Raw genomic sequence first — 15,456 nt, forward strand, 5'->3', positions numbered from 1 at the left:
AGACAAAAGTCAACATGCAAAAATCAGTTGCATTTCTATACAGTCACTGCGAACAATCTGAAAAGAAATTCAAAACAATTCCCTTTATAATACATCAAAAAAGAATACATTTTTTAAGACAGTGAAAGACTTGTACACTGTAACTATAAATCACTGCTGAAAAAAAAGTAAAGACACAAATAATATGACAAACATCCCAAGTCATGAAGTAGAAAATCTGAGATTGTTAAAATGTCCACGCTACCCAAAGCAATATGCAGATTCTAAGCAATCAATACCAAAATCCTACTAACATTTTTTGCATAAATACAGAAATCCATCCTAAAATTTACCTAGACTCTCAAGGACTCTGAATAGCCATAAAAATACTGAAAAGGAAAGGACGCCTGGGTGACTCAGTCAGTTGTGTTGGACTTTGGCTCAAGTCATGATGTCGGGTTCACGAATTCGAGCCCCGCGTCAGGCTGTGTGCTGACAGCTGGGAGCCTGGAACCTGCTTCGGATTCTGTGTTTCCGTCTCTCTCTACCCCTCCGTACCCCGCTCGTGCTCTGTCTCTCTCTCTCAACAATAAATTGTTTTAAAAAAATTAAAATTAGGGGCGCCTGGGTGGCTCGGTCGGTTAAGCTTCCGACTTCGGCTCAGGTCATGATCTCACGGTCCGTGAGTTCGAGCCCCGCTTCCGGCTCTGTGCTGACAGCTCGAAGCCTGGAGCCTGTTTCGGATTCTGTGTCTCCCTCTCTCTCTGCCCCTCCCCTGTTCATGCTCTGCCTCTTTCTGTCTCAAAAATAAATAAACGTTAAAAAAAAAATAAATTAAAAATTAAAAATTAAAAAATTAAAATTAAAAAAAAATACTGAAAAGGAAAAATAAAAGTTGGAGGTTTTGCACTTCTTGATTTGAAAACATAAAGTTATAACAGTCGAAGCAATGTGGTAGCGCCATACAGACCAACGGAACAGAACAGAAAGCACAGAAATAAACCCTCACACATAGGAGTGAATGATCTTCAACAAGATGCATTCATTAGGGAAATGGCCGTCTCTTCAACAAATTTCCACCAAATCGGAAATACGGGCTATCCACACGCAAAAGAATGAAGTCACACCCTTATCCTACATACAAAGATCAACTGAAAATTAAAGACCTAAGTAGAAAATTCTTAGAAGAAAACATGGTAAACGTTTATGAAGTTGGATTTTGTAATGATGTCTTGGATAGGACACCAAAAGCACAGGCAGTAAGAGCAAACATGGCAAAATGCAACTGCATCAATCTTAAAAAATTCTGCACATCAGGGGCACCTGGGTGGCTCAGTCGGTTAAGCATCTAACTTCGGCTCAGGTCCTGGTTTCACGGTTTGTGGGCTCAAGACCCACGTGGGGCTCTGTGCTGACAGCTCAGAGCCTGGAGCCTGCTTCGGATTCTGTGTCTCCCTCTCTCTGCCGCTCCTCTGCTCGCACCCTGTCTCTCTCTTTCTCTCTCTCTCTCTCTCAAAAATAAACAAACATTAAAAGAGATTTTTTTTTTAATTCTGCACATCAAAGGACACAATCAAGATGGGGAAAAGCGCCACCCAGGAAATAGGAAACGTAAGAATTTGCAAAGCATGTATCTGATAAGGGGTTTATCCAGAACACATAGAGGACTCCTACAACGTAACAACAACCCAATGTGAACCCTGTTTTAAAAACGAGCACAGTGGGCGCCTGGGTGGCTCAGTCGGTTGAGCGCCGACTTCGGCTCAGGTCATGATCTCGTGGTCCGTGAGTTCGAGCCCCGCCTCGGGCCCCTGTGCTGACAGCTCAGAGCCCGGAGCCTGTTTCGGATTCTGTGTCTCCCTCTCTCTGACCCTCCCCCATTCATGCTCTGTCTCTCTCTGTCTCAAGGATAAATAAAAACGTTAAAAAAAAAAAATTTTTTTTTTAAATAAAATTAAAATAAATAAATAAATAAATAAATAAATAAATAAAAACGTGCACAGGACTAAACAAACATTTCTCCACGGAAGACACGAAAGCAGCCAAAGCCTATGAGCTGATGCCCTGCATCCGTCAACCTCAGAGACATGCAAATCAAAAGGACAGTGAGTCGATACCTCTCATTTCTTCGGGTGGCTACAAACAGCAGCAAGCAAGACCCACAGAAAACAACACGTGTTGGTGAAAATGCAACAGTTGTGGACAGTCGGAGGGAGGACAGCATGGTCCAGCCACTCAGGAAAACAGTCTGGCGGTTCCTCAGGAGACTGACCACAGAACTGCCATATAATCTGCCAATCCCACTTCTGGCTATAGAACCACAAAAACCGAAATCACGGTCTCAGACAGATAGGTGTACCCCAATGTGCACAGCAGCATTATTTGCAACAGCCATGGAGAGAAAACAACTCAAATGAGTGTCACCAGATGCGTGGATAAACACACACACAAAAAAAAAGGCTGGGGGGGCTGGGGGGGAGCGGAAATCCTGTCACATGCTCCAACTTGAAAAAACGGTGAGGACGTTATGCCAAGTTCGAAAAGCCAGTCACAAAAGGACAAACTCTGTGTGTGTCCTCCTATATGAGGTACCTAGAATATACACAGACACAAGGCACAGAGACAGACAGAACGTAGAATCATGGTTCCAGGGGTGGACGGAGGGCCGAATGGGGACTTCGTGGTTCATGGGGACACAGATTCTGTTCTGCAAGATGAAGAAGTTTTAGACATGGCTGCTGGGGACCGTGGCCCAACAGTGTGAACCTACTTAGCACCCCCAGACTGGACACTGACAGACGGATGACACGTAACTTTTATCCTGTGTGTCTCTTACCAGTATTAATACGAATGAACTGCCTGGATGTGTTTCATCATTATGGCTCGTCAGGGAAACTCACTGTGCAAAGTTACAGACGGTGCGTATGACAGAGCTTGTACCCATGCCTGAGGGTCAGATGTATGTGTCATCCAAGCAAAGCCCACGTGGTTACTATGTGACACATCACTGGGATTAGCACAGCCTTACAGGAAAATTCTCTAGTTCCAGGGAACAGTCAGTTTGCACTTTTGGATATATGTATAAATATTAAAAAAAAAAAAAAAGCCATGCATTCCATCGATACAATTTTAAACCCAAAATTACTGCAGTGACTACAATTTTTTTTTTCTCCCCTCATATCAGGTCTTCTTCCAAAGATGGAGTGTTCACCTTTCTTTCTGGAAGAATCTTAAAAGAGCACTCCATTTTTAAGCATCTTTCAGCCCTGTAATCTAGAACATTCTTGACCTTCTCACTTTGAGCAAGAAACAGCAGGCAATTCAGTTTTGATCGATCCTTAGCTAACAAGCCCCAAGGGAGAAAAGTTATCTTTGCTTTCAAAGGAAAACAAGTAAAGAAAGGGGTGAAGGGCATAGAAACAGACATGTTGAAAATGAATTATGCCTTTAACTTAAAAAAAAAAACTTAAGCTTCTTGGGCGAGATTTAGCTGGTTTAGCATTAATTTGCTAAAGTTTAAATATTCACTGAAACAATCCTGTACCTGGTTTTGAACAGGAAAAGGCAAGGCTACCTACTAAACTCTGAAGCAATCCTGTCTTGAATATAATCTTTAGATATTATTGAAATATGGGCTCCTGGGTGGCTCGGTCGGTTGGGCGTCCGACTTTGGCTCAGGTCATGATCTCACGATTTGTGGGTTTGAGCCCCGCGTCGGGCTCTGTGCTGACAGCTCAGAGCCTGGAGCCTGCTTCGGACTCTGTGTCTCCCTCTCTATACCCCTCCTCCGCTCACACACTGTCTCTCTCTCTCTCTCCCAAATATAAATAAACATTTTAAAAAAATTATTAAAAAAAAAAAGGTACAGGGGTGCCTGGGTGGCTCAGTGGGTTGAGCGTCTGACTTCAGCTCAGGTCATGATCTCGCAGTCTGTGAGTTCGAGCCTGTCGTCGGGCTCTGTGCTGACAGCTCAGAGCCTGGAGCCTGCTTTGGATCCTGTGTCTCCCTGAGCATCCCCTGCTTCCGTGCTGTCTCTCTCCCTCAAAAATAAATAAACATTAAAAAAAAAAAAAAAAGAAACAAATACTGTTCAAACATTTTTGAACCTCAAGAAGGGAATGTTATGTTATTTTTAAAAGCCCCACGTGATTGAGCAAACTCTGTCCGGACGACCTGTGAGCCTCAAACAAGAAGAGCTGTTTCTGAGAAGGTCTGGAGACAGAGGCCGTCACTCCCCAAGGCCTGCACTGGCCGCCGTCTGTGACTTACAAGGACACCGCGAACGCGCACACATGTAACCCCGAAGCTGGGAGGGGGCGGTACCTGGCATGAGGGCGGCCGTGGAGAACACCTCTTTCAACTTTGTCTGGCTTTCCTCCAGCAGCTGCTCTTTGGTCATCGGCAGCTGCAGGACGTCTATTATGATCTGTGCCGCCTCTGATGCCTTCTTTCCCATAACAAGGGACTTGACGTCCCAACTGTATTTCTTTCCGTAGCGATCACATATTTCTTGGAACACCACCGAATACAGCCGTTCGGTATCTGCAGGAAGAAAGACACGGCAATGCTTAGGGTGCGTGCTGCGTGAACACGGACCCTATCAGATAAGCACGTGGGGTGCAGTGTAGGCCAGCGGTGTGGAGTGATACGGGAGTGCTGGAAACCGCACAGGTCATGCTGCGGGAGCAACGGCCTGGCTGCCTGCTGTCTGTCTGCTGGAGCGTCTTTGCAGCCGTGATCTGGAAAGTGACAACACGGGAACGGAAGTAAGCCCTCGTTGTGGTTAAAGGGTCTCCGACATAAACGTGTGTGTATTTGAGCCGAAATGTGCACATGGGTGGTGACATCTGTGTGCCATCACGTGACACCGTCCCTGGGACAGAAGCTGCCTCTAGAGGGCAGAACATGACGGTTGTGTGAACGGCCCTCTGCAGGGGGGGGGGGGACACATCCACTGTCCCTGGGTCTGTCCTCACTGCAGGGGCGCCTGGCCATGGGGGCCACTGAGAAGCTCCCGCATGAGAACGGAACAGCCTGTACAGGCCTGTGTTTCCCCTCCTTTCTCACACTGCACGTCTCAGCGCTTCTGACGCCTGCTGTGTGCGTGGGTGTGGAGGGGGTCTTCCCCACAGCACACAAGTCCGTGACACCAGCCGGGATCCCACAGTTCAACTCAATTCGGACAGCGTATACAGAGGCAGGTCCCACAGGTAACGGGCAGTCCCAAAGTGCAAGGACACAACAGCTCACACCAGTCAGACTGGCTGTCACCAAAAATGTTAACAAGCGTTGGTGAAGATGTGGAGAAAACAGAACCCTCGTGCACCGTTGGTGGGAATGCAAACTGGTGCAGCCACTGTGGAAAACAGTATGGAGGTTCTTAAAAAAGAACAGGATGTCTACACAGTCCAGCAATCCTACTTGTGAGTATTAATCTGAAAAAATAAAAACGCTAGTTCAAAACAACATCTGTACCCCTATGTTCAGTGCAGCATTGTTTACAACAGCCAAGATACAAAAGCAGCCTAAGTGCCCATCTGTATCTGAATGGGTAGAGATGTGGCATATATAACAAAATACTTCCTGGCCATCAAAAAGAAGGAGGAGGAGGAGGAGGAGGAGGAGGAGGAAGAGGAGGAGGGGAAGGAGGAGGAGAAAGAGAAGAAGGAGAAGAAAACCAAGAAGAGGGGTGCCTGGGTGGCTCAGTTGGTGAAACGGCCGACTTCAGCTCAGGTCATGATCTCACTGTTCGTGGGTTCAAGCCCCGTGTCGGGCTCTGTGCTGACAGCTCAGAGCCTGGAGCCTGTTTCAGATTCTGTCTCCCTCTCTCTCTCTGCCCCTCCCCTGCTCACACTCTTGTCTCTCTCTCTCTCTCTCAAAAATAAACACTAAAAAATTAACCAAAAAAAAGAAGAAATCTTGCCATTTGCGAAAACATGGACAGACTACACGGTGTTATGCAAAGTCAGACAAATACAGATATTATAGAATTTCCTTTATATGTGGAATTTCGGAAAGAGAAGAGAAAACAAAGGAAACAGACTCTTAAATACAGAGGACAGAGGGGCGCCTGGCTGGGTCAGTCAGTTAAGGGTCTGCCTGCTGATTTCAGCTCGGGTCATGATCTCACAGTTCGTGGGATCGAGCCCTGTGTCAGGCACTGTGCCCACAGCGCAGAGCCTGCTTGGGATTCTCTCTTCCTGTCTCTGCCTGACTGTGCCCTGCTGTCTCTCTCTCTCTCCAAATAAATAAATATTTACAAAAATTTAAATACAGAGAACTGGTGGTCACCAGCGGGGAGGTGGGTGGAGCGAAACAGATGAAGAGGGTTCAGAGGTAGAAAGTTCAGTTATGAGATAGGCAAGTGGTCCCCCATGGGGAATACAGTCAAACATCGTGTAATAACTGCATGGTGATAGATGGAAACCTCACCTATCATGGGGATCATTTTGTAATAGATAAAAATATAGAATCACTATGATGTACACCTGAAACTAACAGGACAGACGTTGTGCATTCAACCGAAACTAACAGGACATTGTGTACTGGTTGTATTTAAAAGAGAAGGGGCTCAGTCCCACAAGCCTGTCCCCAACCCTGACCTCAACACCAATCCCAAGTCTCTGTGGTCACCTGTGCTTCCGACCAAGCTGCTATAGATGGGAGGGTCCCATGAGCCCCTCTTGGGTTCCACTGATTTGCTCCCAGAGCTCAGGAAAACAGTTTACTTACTGCTCCGCGGCGTATTGTAAAAGGATATGACAAAGGACACATAGGAACATCCACAAGGAACAGATGTGTAGGGCCAGGTGTGCAGGGAAGGGCGTGGAGCTCCCCCCGTCCTCCAGTGTGCCATTCTCCTGGCCCCTTGACATGCTCTACAGTCAGGAAGCTCTCAGGACATGCGTAATCGGGATTGAGGTGAAGCCTTTGTGACGGACGCATGAGGTTATCAACCCCTCTGCCAGCCCTGGTCCCCTGACTACACGATGGGGATGCAATCAAAGCTCTGAGGTTGCCAGCGTGGGTTGGACTTTCTGCTGACCAGCCTCCCATGCAGGAGCCCACCCAGGATTGTCTCCATAGAGCAGAAGATGCTCCTGTCACCCAGGGAACAACAAGGAATGTAGGAGCTGTGTGAGGAAGCAGGCTCACTTCAAACAGAGAGCAAACACTAGAAACAAAGATGCTCCAGGGGCACCTGGGTGGCTCAGTCGGTTGGGCGTCCGACTTCGGCTCAGGTCATGATCTCACGGTTCATGGAGTTCAAGCCCCTCGTCGGGCTCTGTGCTGACAGCTCGGAGCCTGGAGCCTGCTTCCGATTCTGTCTCCTCTCTCTGCCCCTCCCCTGCTCGTGTGCTGTCTCTCCAAAATAAATAAACATTTTAAAAAATTTAAAGAACAAAGATACACCTAGTGATCTTATTAGTTAGGATGTTTCGGGGGCTTTAGAAACCCAGTGCCTGTACCTGGGAGCAGAGACCAGTGTATCTATTTCCCATTATTTCACGAGGCTGTATCATGTCATGGTGAAAGGCCACTCCGGGAATTGGATCCTGGTTGGGGAGTTTTTACCAGTAAAGCCTCAGACAACTGAGTTAGCATCCCGGGGCCTCTTGAGGTTAACAAGCGTTGAATTGTATGACTGGTAATAATTATAGTGTTACCGCTAACACGTACTATGTTGTAAATTAGACACAGCATGATAAATGGTACCTGCTCCATTTATACTTATCTACGCTTACGTCCTTACATGTTGAATAATTGCATAGTGTTAATAGTAGCGATACTAGGTGCGCCCGGGGGGCTCAGTTGGTTGAGCATCAGGCTTCGGCCCAGGTCATGATCTGGTGGTTCATGAGTTCGAGCCCTGCATCAGGCTCTGTGCGGACAGCTCGGGGTCTGGAACCTGCTTTGGATTCTGTGTCTCCCTCTCTCGCTGCCCTTCCCCCACTCCAGCTCTGTCTCTCTCTCTCAAAAACACACAAACACTTAAAAAAAAGCCAACACTATCTGCGTCTCAGGGAGGGCTCCTTAATGCTGGAGCGTCATCCCTGTGTCCAGTGTGGACCCGGGTAGAAAGGTCAGGTCGCTGAAAGGCCAGCTAACGCCTCCGCGGCCTGCCGGAACACAGCATTTCCGGTGCACGGTGGCCCCCGCGATCTCGTGAACGTCTGGCAAAGGCAAGCCAGACGTTGGAGGAGCAGGGATGCCACAGGCGGCTGCGTGCGTTTTGGAGACGCTGAGCCCAGGTGCCCAGAGGAAAGCAGAGTTTGCGAGGAGGCCTACACAGCACGTCGTCATCTGCTTGGGAGCCAGCATCTGCAAACCTAGCACCCGCAGCGGTGAGGAAAATGGGGAGGGGGAGAGGTCTGTGGTGGCCGTGCTGGAACGCAGGACTCAATACACACATCTAGACCTAGGTACGTTCACACGCGTGTGCACGTACGCGCACCCAGCTGTACACACGTCTTGACGTACGTACCTTCGCGCGCGTGTTCACGTATGCGCGCCCAGCTGTACACACGTCTAGACATACATACGTTCACACGCCTAGACGTACGTACGTTCGCGCGCATGTTCACATACACGCGCCCAGCCGTACACACATTTAGATGTACATACATTCGCACGCATGTGCACGCACACGTACGCGCGCCCAGCCGTACACACGTCTAGACGTACATTCACACGTGTGTGCACACACACGTACGCGCTACCAGCCGTACACACGTCTAGACGGATGTACATTCGCACACGTGTTCACCCACACGTACGCGCGCCCAGCCGTACACACGTCTTGACGTACGTACCTTCACACGCGTGTTCACGTATGCGCGCCCAGCTGTACACACGTCTAGACATACATACGTTCACACGCCTAGACATACGTACGTACACGCGCCCAGCCGTACGCACATTTAGATGTACGTACGTTCACACGCGTGTTCACGCACACGTACGCGCGCCCAGCCGTACACACGTCTAGACGTACATTCGCACGTGTGTGCACACACGTACGCACGCCCAGCCGTACACACGTCTAGACGTACATTCGCACGCGTGTTCACGTACACGTACGCGCGCCCAGCCGTACACACATCTAGACGTACATACGTTCACACGCGTGTTCACGTACGCGCGCTCAGCCGTACACACCTCTTGACGTACCTACGTTCGCGCGCGTGTTCACGTACAAGTACACGCACAGCCGTACACGTGTCTAGACGTACGTACGTTCGCACGCCTGTTCACGCACACGTACACGCGCACAGCCGTGTTCAAACGCGAGGCTGCGCAGGAGAGAAGAAGGGGCAGAACCCGGGCAGAAAGATGCAGGTCCTGCTCGGGGCGTCTGGGTAAAGCAAGTGGATGACGATGAAGAGGAGAGCGCGGAGGAAATAATAATCCCCAAGCCAGAAACGACACAGTGGCCTCCGAAAACGCTTTCAGCAGTGTGCACTTAAAGCCGCGTGTCAGAGCTTTTAACTCAACAAGACGCCGAGCTGCGGGATTACCTATCTGTAGGGGGCTGGGCAGACCACTCTTGTTCACAGTTTGGACAAAATCATCCCAAAGTCCGGGTGAAGAAGCGAGGCTCTAAACAAGTCATTAGAGTCCTCACATCCGAGCCTGCCTTCGCTGGCTCATGACACCAGGCTTCCAAGCAAAGGGACGGTGTTCTGAAAGGGGAAAGAAATCCCTAAAAGGAGCATAAAAAGCAGCAGGGCAAGTGTCAGGTGCGTGAGCTCTGCTGTGCACAAGCGAGCCCGGGCCAACGCGTTCAACTCACGCGTATGTTATTTTTCGGGAGAACAGCACCGTAACGCGTTACAGCCGCAGAAGTTGCTGCCCAACTGAGGAGTGTGGGAAAAGCGTGCTTTGCAAAGCACAAACCGCCCTTTCTGCGCAAGACAGAGCCCAGAGCCTGGGCACCACTGCTGGGCACGGGCTGCAGGTGAGGCCATCAGCTGAGCGGTGACAGGTGGGCTTCAGACCAGAGACCGGAACCCGGCAAACGGGCGCAGTGGCCAGAAGGCGGGTGTCATCGCAGACAGCGGGCTGCCCTCCCGGGGACACATTCAAGCCTAAATTCACAGAGCTGCAGCTGAAGGCGTGTCTACACCTCACGTGCAGCAAGGCTGGCGTGGAGACCCTGCTGGCCTGCACGGGGGTCTCTGACACCAAGGTTCTGCGCTGGTAACGTGGTCACTGTCATCTTTTCATCCCTGAGAATGTATTTACATGTTTGCCGGCTCGACCCCTGGCTCCCAGAGGACGGTGACGCTTTGCATTTTACCCCATAAAGAGACGCCCCATAAAGGGTGTCTCTCCACGTCTCCGACGCAGGGAGCTGCACCCCAGCCTGCAAACGAGCACCTAATTCCAGTTTTAGAACAAGAACTTGCACTGCTTCATAGCAAAACACCTTAACCCATGTGTCACGGACGAGCATGCTGAGCCCTGATTTCTCCGCCCACCCCCGTTGTCGTTTCCAGCCCAGAGCTGGAATGAAGTATTGGGAGAAATTGCGGAGATCAGCAATCTCAAAGTTGAGCAGTAAAGTCCCAGCTCGGCCACATGTTAGCTGCCAGTCCTGGGACGGGTCTCTTAGCCTTCCAGACTTGTAGTGTCTTCCCCAGGGAGAGATGGCACACTGCCAGGGCTGGCCTGCGGGGCTGGGTGTGACAAGACTCCCGCTGTGGGAGGTCCCTGGGTTTCAGACCCCGCCCTGCACTTCACAAGTCAGTGAAATCTTCTAACAGGTGCTCAGCCGTTGGCGGGTCCTCGGGTTACCGACCTGTAGAATGGGGATGGTAAGGGGGATGGTTGCGTCACTCAAGTACAATAGTCCATGCTGAGCTGTGAGTGCAGTGGCTGGCTGGGCAAACTCCAGCATCATCGTCTGGAACCCCCTTGGGGGTGGGGGTGGGGGACACCTGCCTGGCACCTGCGTGTCTGAGTTCCGAGACCACAAGAGCTGCTTTCTCTGCACGGCAAGACCTCTTTAATCTGAGAAGCCACACTGCCTCCTGCAAAATATTTTACATAATAACAAAACACCAAACCACTAAGTATCTGCAGTGCACTTACAAGACGGTGACACCTTCCTCCAGGCATATGGAGCCAGCTTCATACACCTGTTAAGTACCTGCCCGGCTGGGTACACAAACATGAGCCCTCACGTACAATCGCTTCATCCATACGCTTCTGCAGTGAAAAGTCTGCATTTAGCAGCAAAACCTGACCTGGACTGGCACGAGGGGTGGGGGGACTGTTTATTGTTTATCACAGTGCGAATATTCACACACTTCTCTATAGAAACACCTGTGGGTTTGCTCACGGGTCCTGCCCCAGACACTGCCGTACGAGAGCGTGTATCTCACGGAACATGTGCATTGTAATGTTTTTAAATTTTTTTTTTTTCTTAACATTTATTTGTTTTTGAGACAGAGAGAGACAGAGCAGGAACAGGGGAGGGGCAGAGAGAGAGGGAGACACAGAATCTGAAACAGGCTCCAGGCTCTGAGCTGTCAGCACAGAGCCCGACGCGGGGCTCGAACTCACGGACCGCGAGATCATGACCTGAGCCGAAGTTGGATGCTTAACCAACCAAGCCACCCAGGCGCCCCTGTAATGTTTTTTAACACTGGTAACTTAAAAACCGAGATACGACTGGCTCCACGAGTTTCGGAAAAGGGATTCTGGCCCACATCGATTACTGCTTGCCAGGCAGTCATACCTTGCATACCCTGAACACTACAACAAAGCCACATAATGCTTTTTCCAGACTTCATGTGTCTCCAGAATAGTCATACTTTGATGATTTCCAATTACAAAAAGGGGGCAGGGGGTGATCAACAGCCAGTGATTTGTGTGATATGACAGATAGGTGGGTGTCCTGAAGATATGAATACCTTTTCAGATGGGAGAGCCCAGCCTCACTGAAGACGAAACGGTCCCAATCGGAAGACGGGAGGACTGAGGAACTGCAGCAGTGTTTCTGAATGCAGAGGACAGTACGCATTTTAACGGTGACACAGCTTTAATGACAAATACTCAGTGTACGATGCCATTTGATGTAAGTGGACGTGTCCTTTTCCTAAGCTGTTTTGATAGCATGTTGGAGGTGATCCGTAGTTGATGACCAGATATTCTGGAGAGTCAGAAATTGGGGGCGGGACCTGCAGGGTGAGTTTTAGAAGGCACCCCCGGGGAAGTCGCGACTGTGCTAGAGTGGAAAGCCACAGAGCTGACGTACTGTTTTTACTGAAGCCCTGTGCTTTACAAAGCCGCTGGTTTTAAAAACGGCTCACCTCTGAGGCGACTGGTTGGCTCAGTCGGTCAAGCATCCGACTTTGGCTCAGGTCATGATCTCACGATTCTGGAGTTCGAGCCCCGTGGAGGGCTCAGAGGCTGGAGCCTGCTTTGGATTCTGTGTCTTCCTCTCTCTGTCTGCCCCTCCCGTGCTCACACTTTGTCTCTCTTTCTCTCTCAAAAATAAACATTAAAAAAAAATTGTTAATGGAATACCTTTAAGAAAAGCTTAACTTCAATAATGACATATATAGATTTATTAGTAGAAATTAAGGGGGAAAAATCAGTTATAACCTTAATCCTAACGTTTACATTTCCTCTCTATAGTATACTATTACTACTTAAACCTTCCTTTCTTTTCCTATTCCTCTGACAACAGATGAGTCTATGTTAATATGTTTTTAGTGAAAGCAAGAGTTTTTAAATAAGAAGCAAATGAATATGCCCCATTCTTTCCAAAGTCAACAGCAGCAAATGAGTCCAATTAATTAGAGCTGTCGGTTAATCGGAGTTAATTGGGCACCAGCAGAGGGGAGAGGAGACGGCCAGGGGACCGTGCACAGCACAGTTTCACAGGGCAAGGGCGCACCTCCTTTGAAAGGACATCTAACAAGCTACTGTTTCTTTTCAAGAATAAAAATATGGGCAGCTTAGTGGAACGTACTCTACTGAAAGAAGGAGTTAAGTGGCTCATTTTTCTCTTAACTGGCAACCAAGAAAACAATGTCTAGCACTGAGACCAGCAAACATGAAGCCACAGTTGTTGCTGGTGGCCCTGTTTGGAGAACAGCTACTCTCATGCTCGCATCAGGCACACACATGCCCTAGGGTGGACCTGGTTCCCCCGAGCGAAAGCGTCGGCAGCCCCATGAAGGTCATCGCTGCATAAGAGGAGTCCTTTTCCACAAGTGGACTACTGGGTCAGTGGCACAGCGATCTGAAACCCTGAGCTGTTAACGTCATGGCCTGGAAACACAGTGATTCACAGGGGACAGGAGCTGAGTTATCTGAGAGCGCTGGATGTGGTATCTAGCTTGCCTTGGGCTTTTCTTGACTTCTTACGGCAGCCGAGCTTGCTTCATCATTCCTAGAACCCTAAAGGCAAAAGCTGTGCCGTGAGGCCATTGCAGGCAGCAGGTGCTAAGGGCAATTCTTTATGCTGCTGGCACAGGGCACCCGGCCCACGTCCTGCCCACCCTGCTATCATGGGGCTCCAATGGGCTCCGGGCACGCTCCTGCTGGCCCAGCTTGGTCTCAGTCAATCCACTGGCCAGACCAGCCGCCGTGGAGAGTCATGGCCCACGCAAGCCATGTCCTTGCACGGGCCAGCATCTGCTGAGAGCAGCGGTCGCCCTAGGCGTAGTAGGAAGGCACTGTTACCTGGAGGGCGACCAAGAAAGTGTGAAAACACCACTCTCACGGACTTGGCGAGGGAAGGAAGGAAGAGGCACTCCTGCAGTTTCAAAGTCCTGAAGGACAAAGGGAAGTGTGGAAGCTAATGAAGACCCTTGGATGAGACCGAGCAGGGGTGGCTCACTCAGAGCTGGGCACAGGGAAGCTGCAGGGGGGAGGAGGCAGAGCAGGGGGTCTATGCAGAAGCAGGGCAGGCTATGTGACAGGTCTGGGGGGCACATCTGGCCTTTGGGGTTGGTCCTGTGCTGAAAGCTGGCGGTCAGTGAGGACAGAGTGGTGGGGACCAGTGACTTCCACAGAGGGCGTGCTCTGGCCCCCAGGAAAGCTGCCGGGGACGCTGAGGGCCGGGGCTCTGCCGTCACATTCGTCCCGGGCAGTGTCGGCACCCTGCTGTCCTATGCGTAAGGTGGCAGTTAGCTGCCTGCTATTTCGTTCTTGCTCAGTATCCCCCAGGCTGCTGTCGTCTGCCCCTGGACCGTCACCCACGATGGAGAAGGAAGAACGGGCAACCGCGAGGGGGCAGGTATCTCCACCTTAAGTCCACGAGATACCCACGTGGAAAGCCACCTGGTGAGCTGCAAAGGGGTGGGAGCCGTGCCGGCTGGCCCCAGACATTCAAGTCCCATTAAAGGAAACAGTCACCGAGCCAGTCAAAAATCGGGGACCACGGGCCCTACGTGGCTGCCGACAGCCTGCCCTCACATGTCGTCCTGGATACCCGGCAATCCACAAGCCAACCTCTACCACGTTCCCGGGCAGGCGGTGGGGCCACACGCACTGCCTAGCGCTGTTCTCCTCGCTCCCTAGAGCACCTCTTCACACAGGAACTCCTCTGAGCCCTGCGTTAGTCGCGGCCCTTCGGAGGGAAATACCCCACCGTCTGCATAGCAACAAGGAGGGAAACACCCCACCGTCTGCACAGCAACAAGGAGGGAAACACCCCACGGTCTGCACAGCAACAAGGAGGGAAACACCCCATGGTCTGCACAGCAACAAGGACCCTGTACGAGGGTGAGGAAGCGTTCACGAGGGACTGCGACAGTCAGGACACAAGGTGGCGTAAAGACGTGCGGCACTGACGCGGGCTTGCACACACACGGATTCACGTCTGAGCCTCTGCCCAGTAACCCCATTCACACATGCGCTCTTACCCTGCTGTGCACCGAGGGGATGGACCTTTGTGGGAAACGCTCCAGCACAGGACGCTGGGTCCAAACAAAAGCCAGGGGGTAGGAAAGGCGCCTAACAGTCCAAAGGGAAAAAAAAGAAAAGAAACTTTGTAAAAATCCGCTGCAGTGGAGGGGGGGCACCTGGGTGGCTCCGTCAGTCAAGCGTCTGACTCTTGGTTTCGCTCAGGTCAGGATCTCACGGTTCGTGAGTTCCAGCACATCGGGCTCTGCACAGATGTCACTGAGCTTGCTTCTGATTTTCTCTCTCCGTCCCTCCCGATTCTCTCTCTTTCAAAATTAATAAATAAGCTTAAAAAAAAAAATCTAGTGCAGCACAAAGCACAGACAGAAACAATGTTCTTTCAGGATTCCCACAAATCTTTACAGAAATCTTCCATTAAAAAACAGCAGGTTACAAACCACAATAAGCTACAAAACTACCTTGTTTCATATTTAGTTGTAGTGTTGGCTTGTTTTGCTTAATTACGTGTGACCCAAAAATATTACTTGCTCACTGCTCCTCGCGGCCCCCCCAGCTATTATTTTCATTTATGCTTTGCATACCATGGAGAAAAAA

At 50.2% G+C, this 15,456-nt stretch overlaps 1 protein-coding gene across 2 annotated transcripts in view; it reads right to left on the reverse strand.

The window, feature by feature from the left end:
* The window catches only part of LOC122212619 (pseudouridine 5'-phosphatase), a 174,004-nt gene that overhangs the window by 130,624 nt on the left and 27,924 nt on the right, over positions 1–15,456 (reverse strand). For both annotated transcript variants that reach the window (XR_006199228.1, XM_042926534.1), the window contains exon 2: positions 4,303–4,521. Coding sequence is in view for 1 of the 2 variants with exons in the window: in XM_042926534.1 (XP_042782468.1) it covers positions 4,303–4,521 (219 nt within the window). In the remaining variant the exon portion in view is untranslated. The remainder of the gene's footprint in view (positions 1–4,302; positions 4,522–15,456) is intronic.

The sequence above is a fragment of the Panthera leo genome, chromosome Y (genome assembly GCF_018350215.1).
Source record: "Panthera leo isolate Ple1 chromosome Y, P.leo_Ple1_pat1.1, whole genome shotgun sequence".
NCBI lineage: Eukaryota > Metazoa > Chordata > Mammalia > Carnivora > Felidae > Panthera > Panthera leo.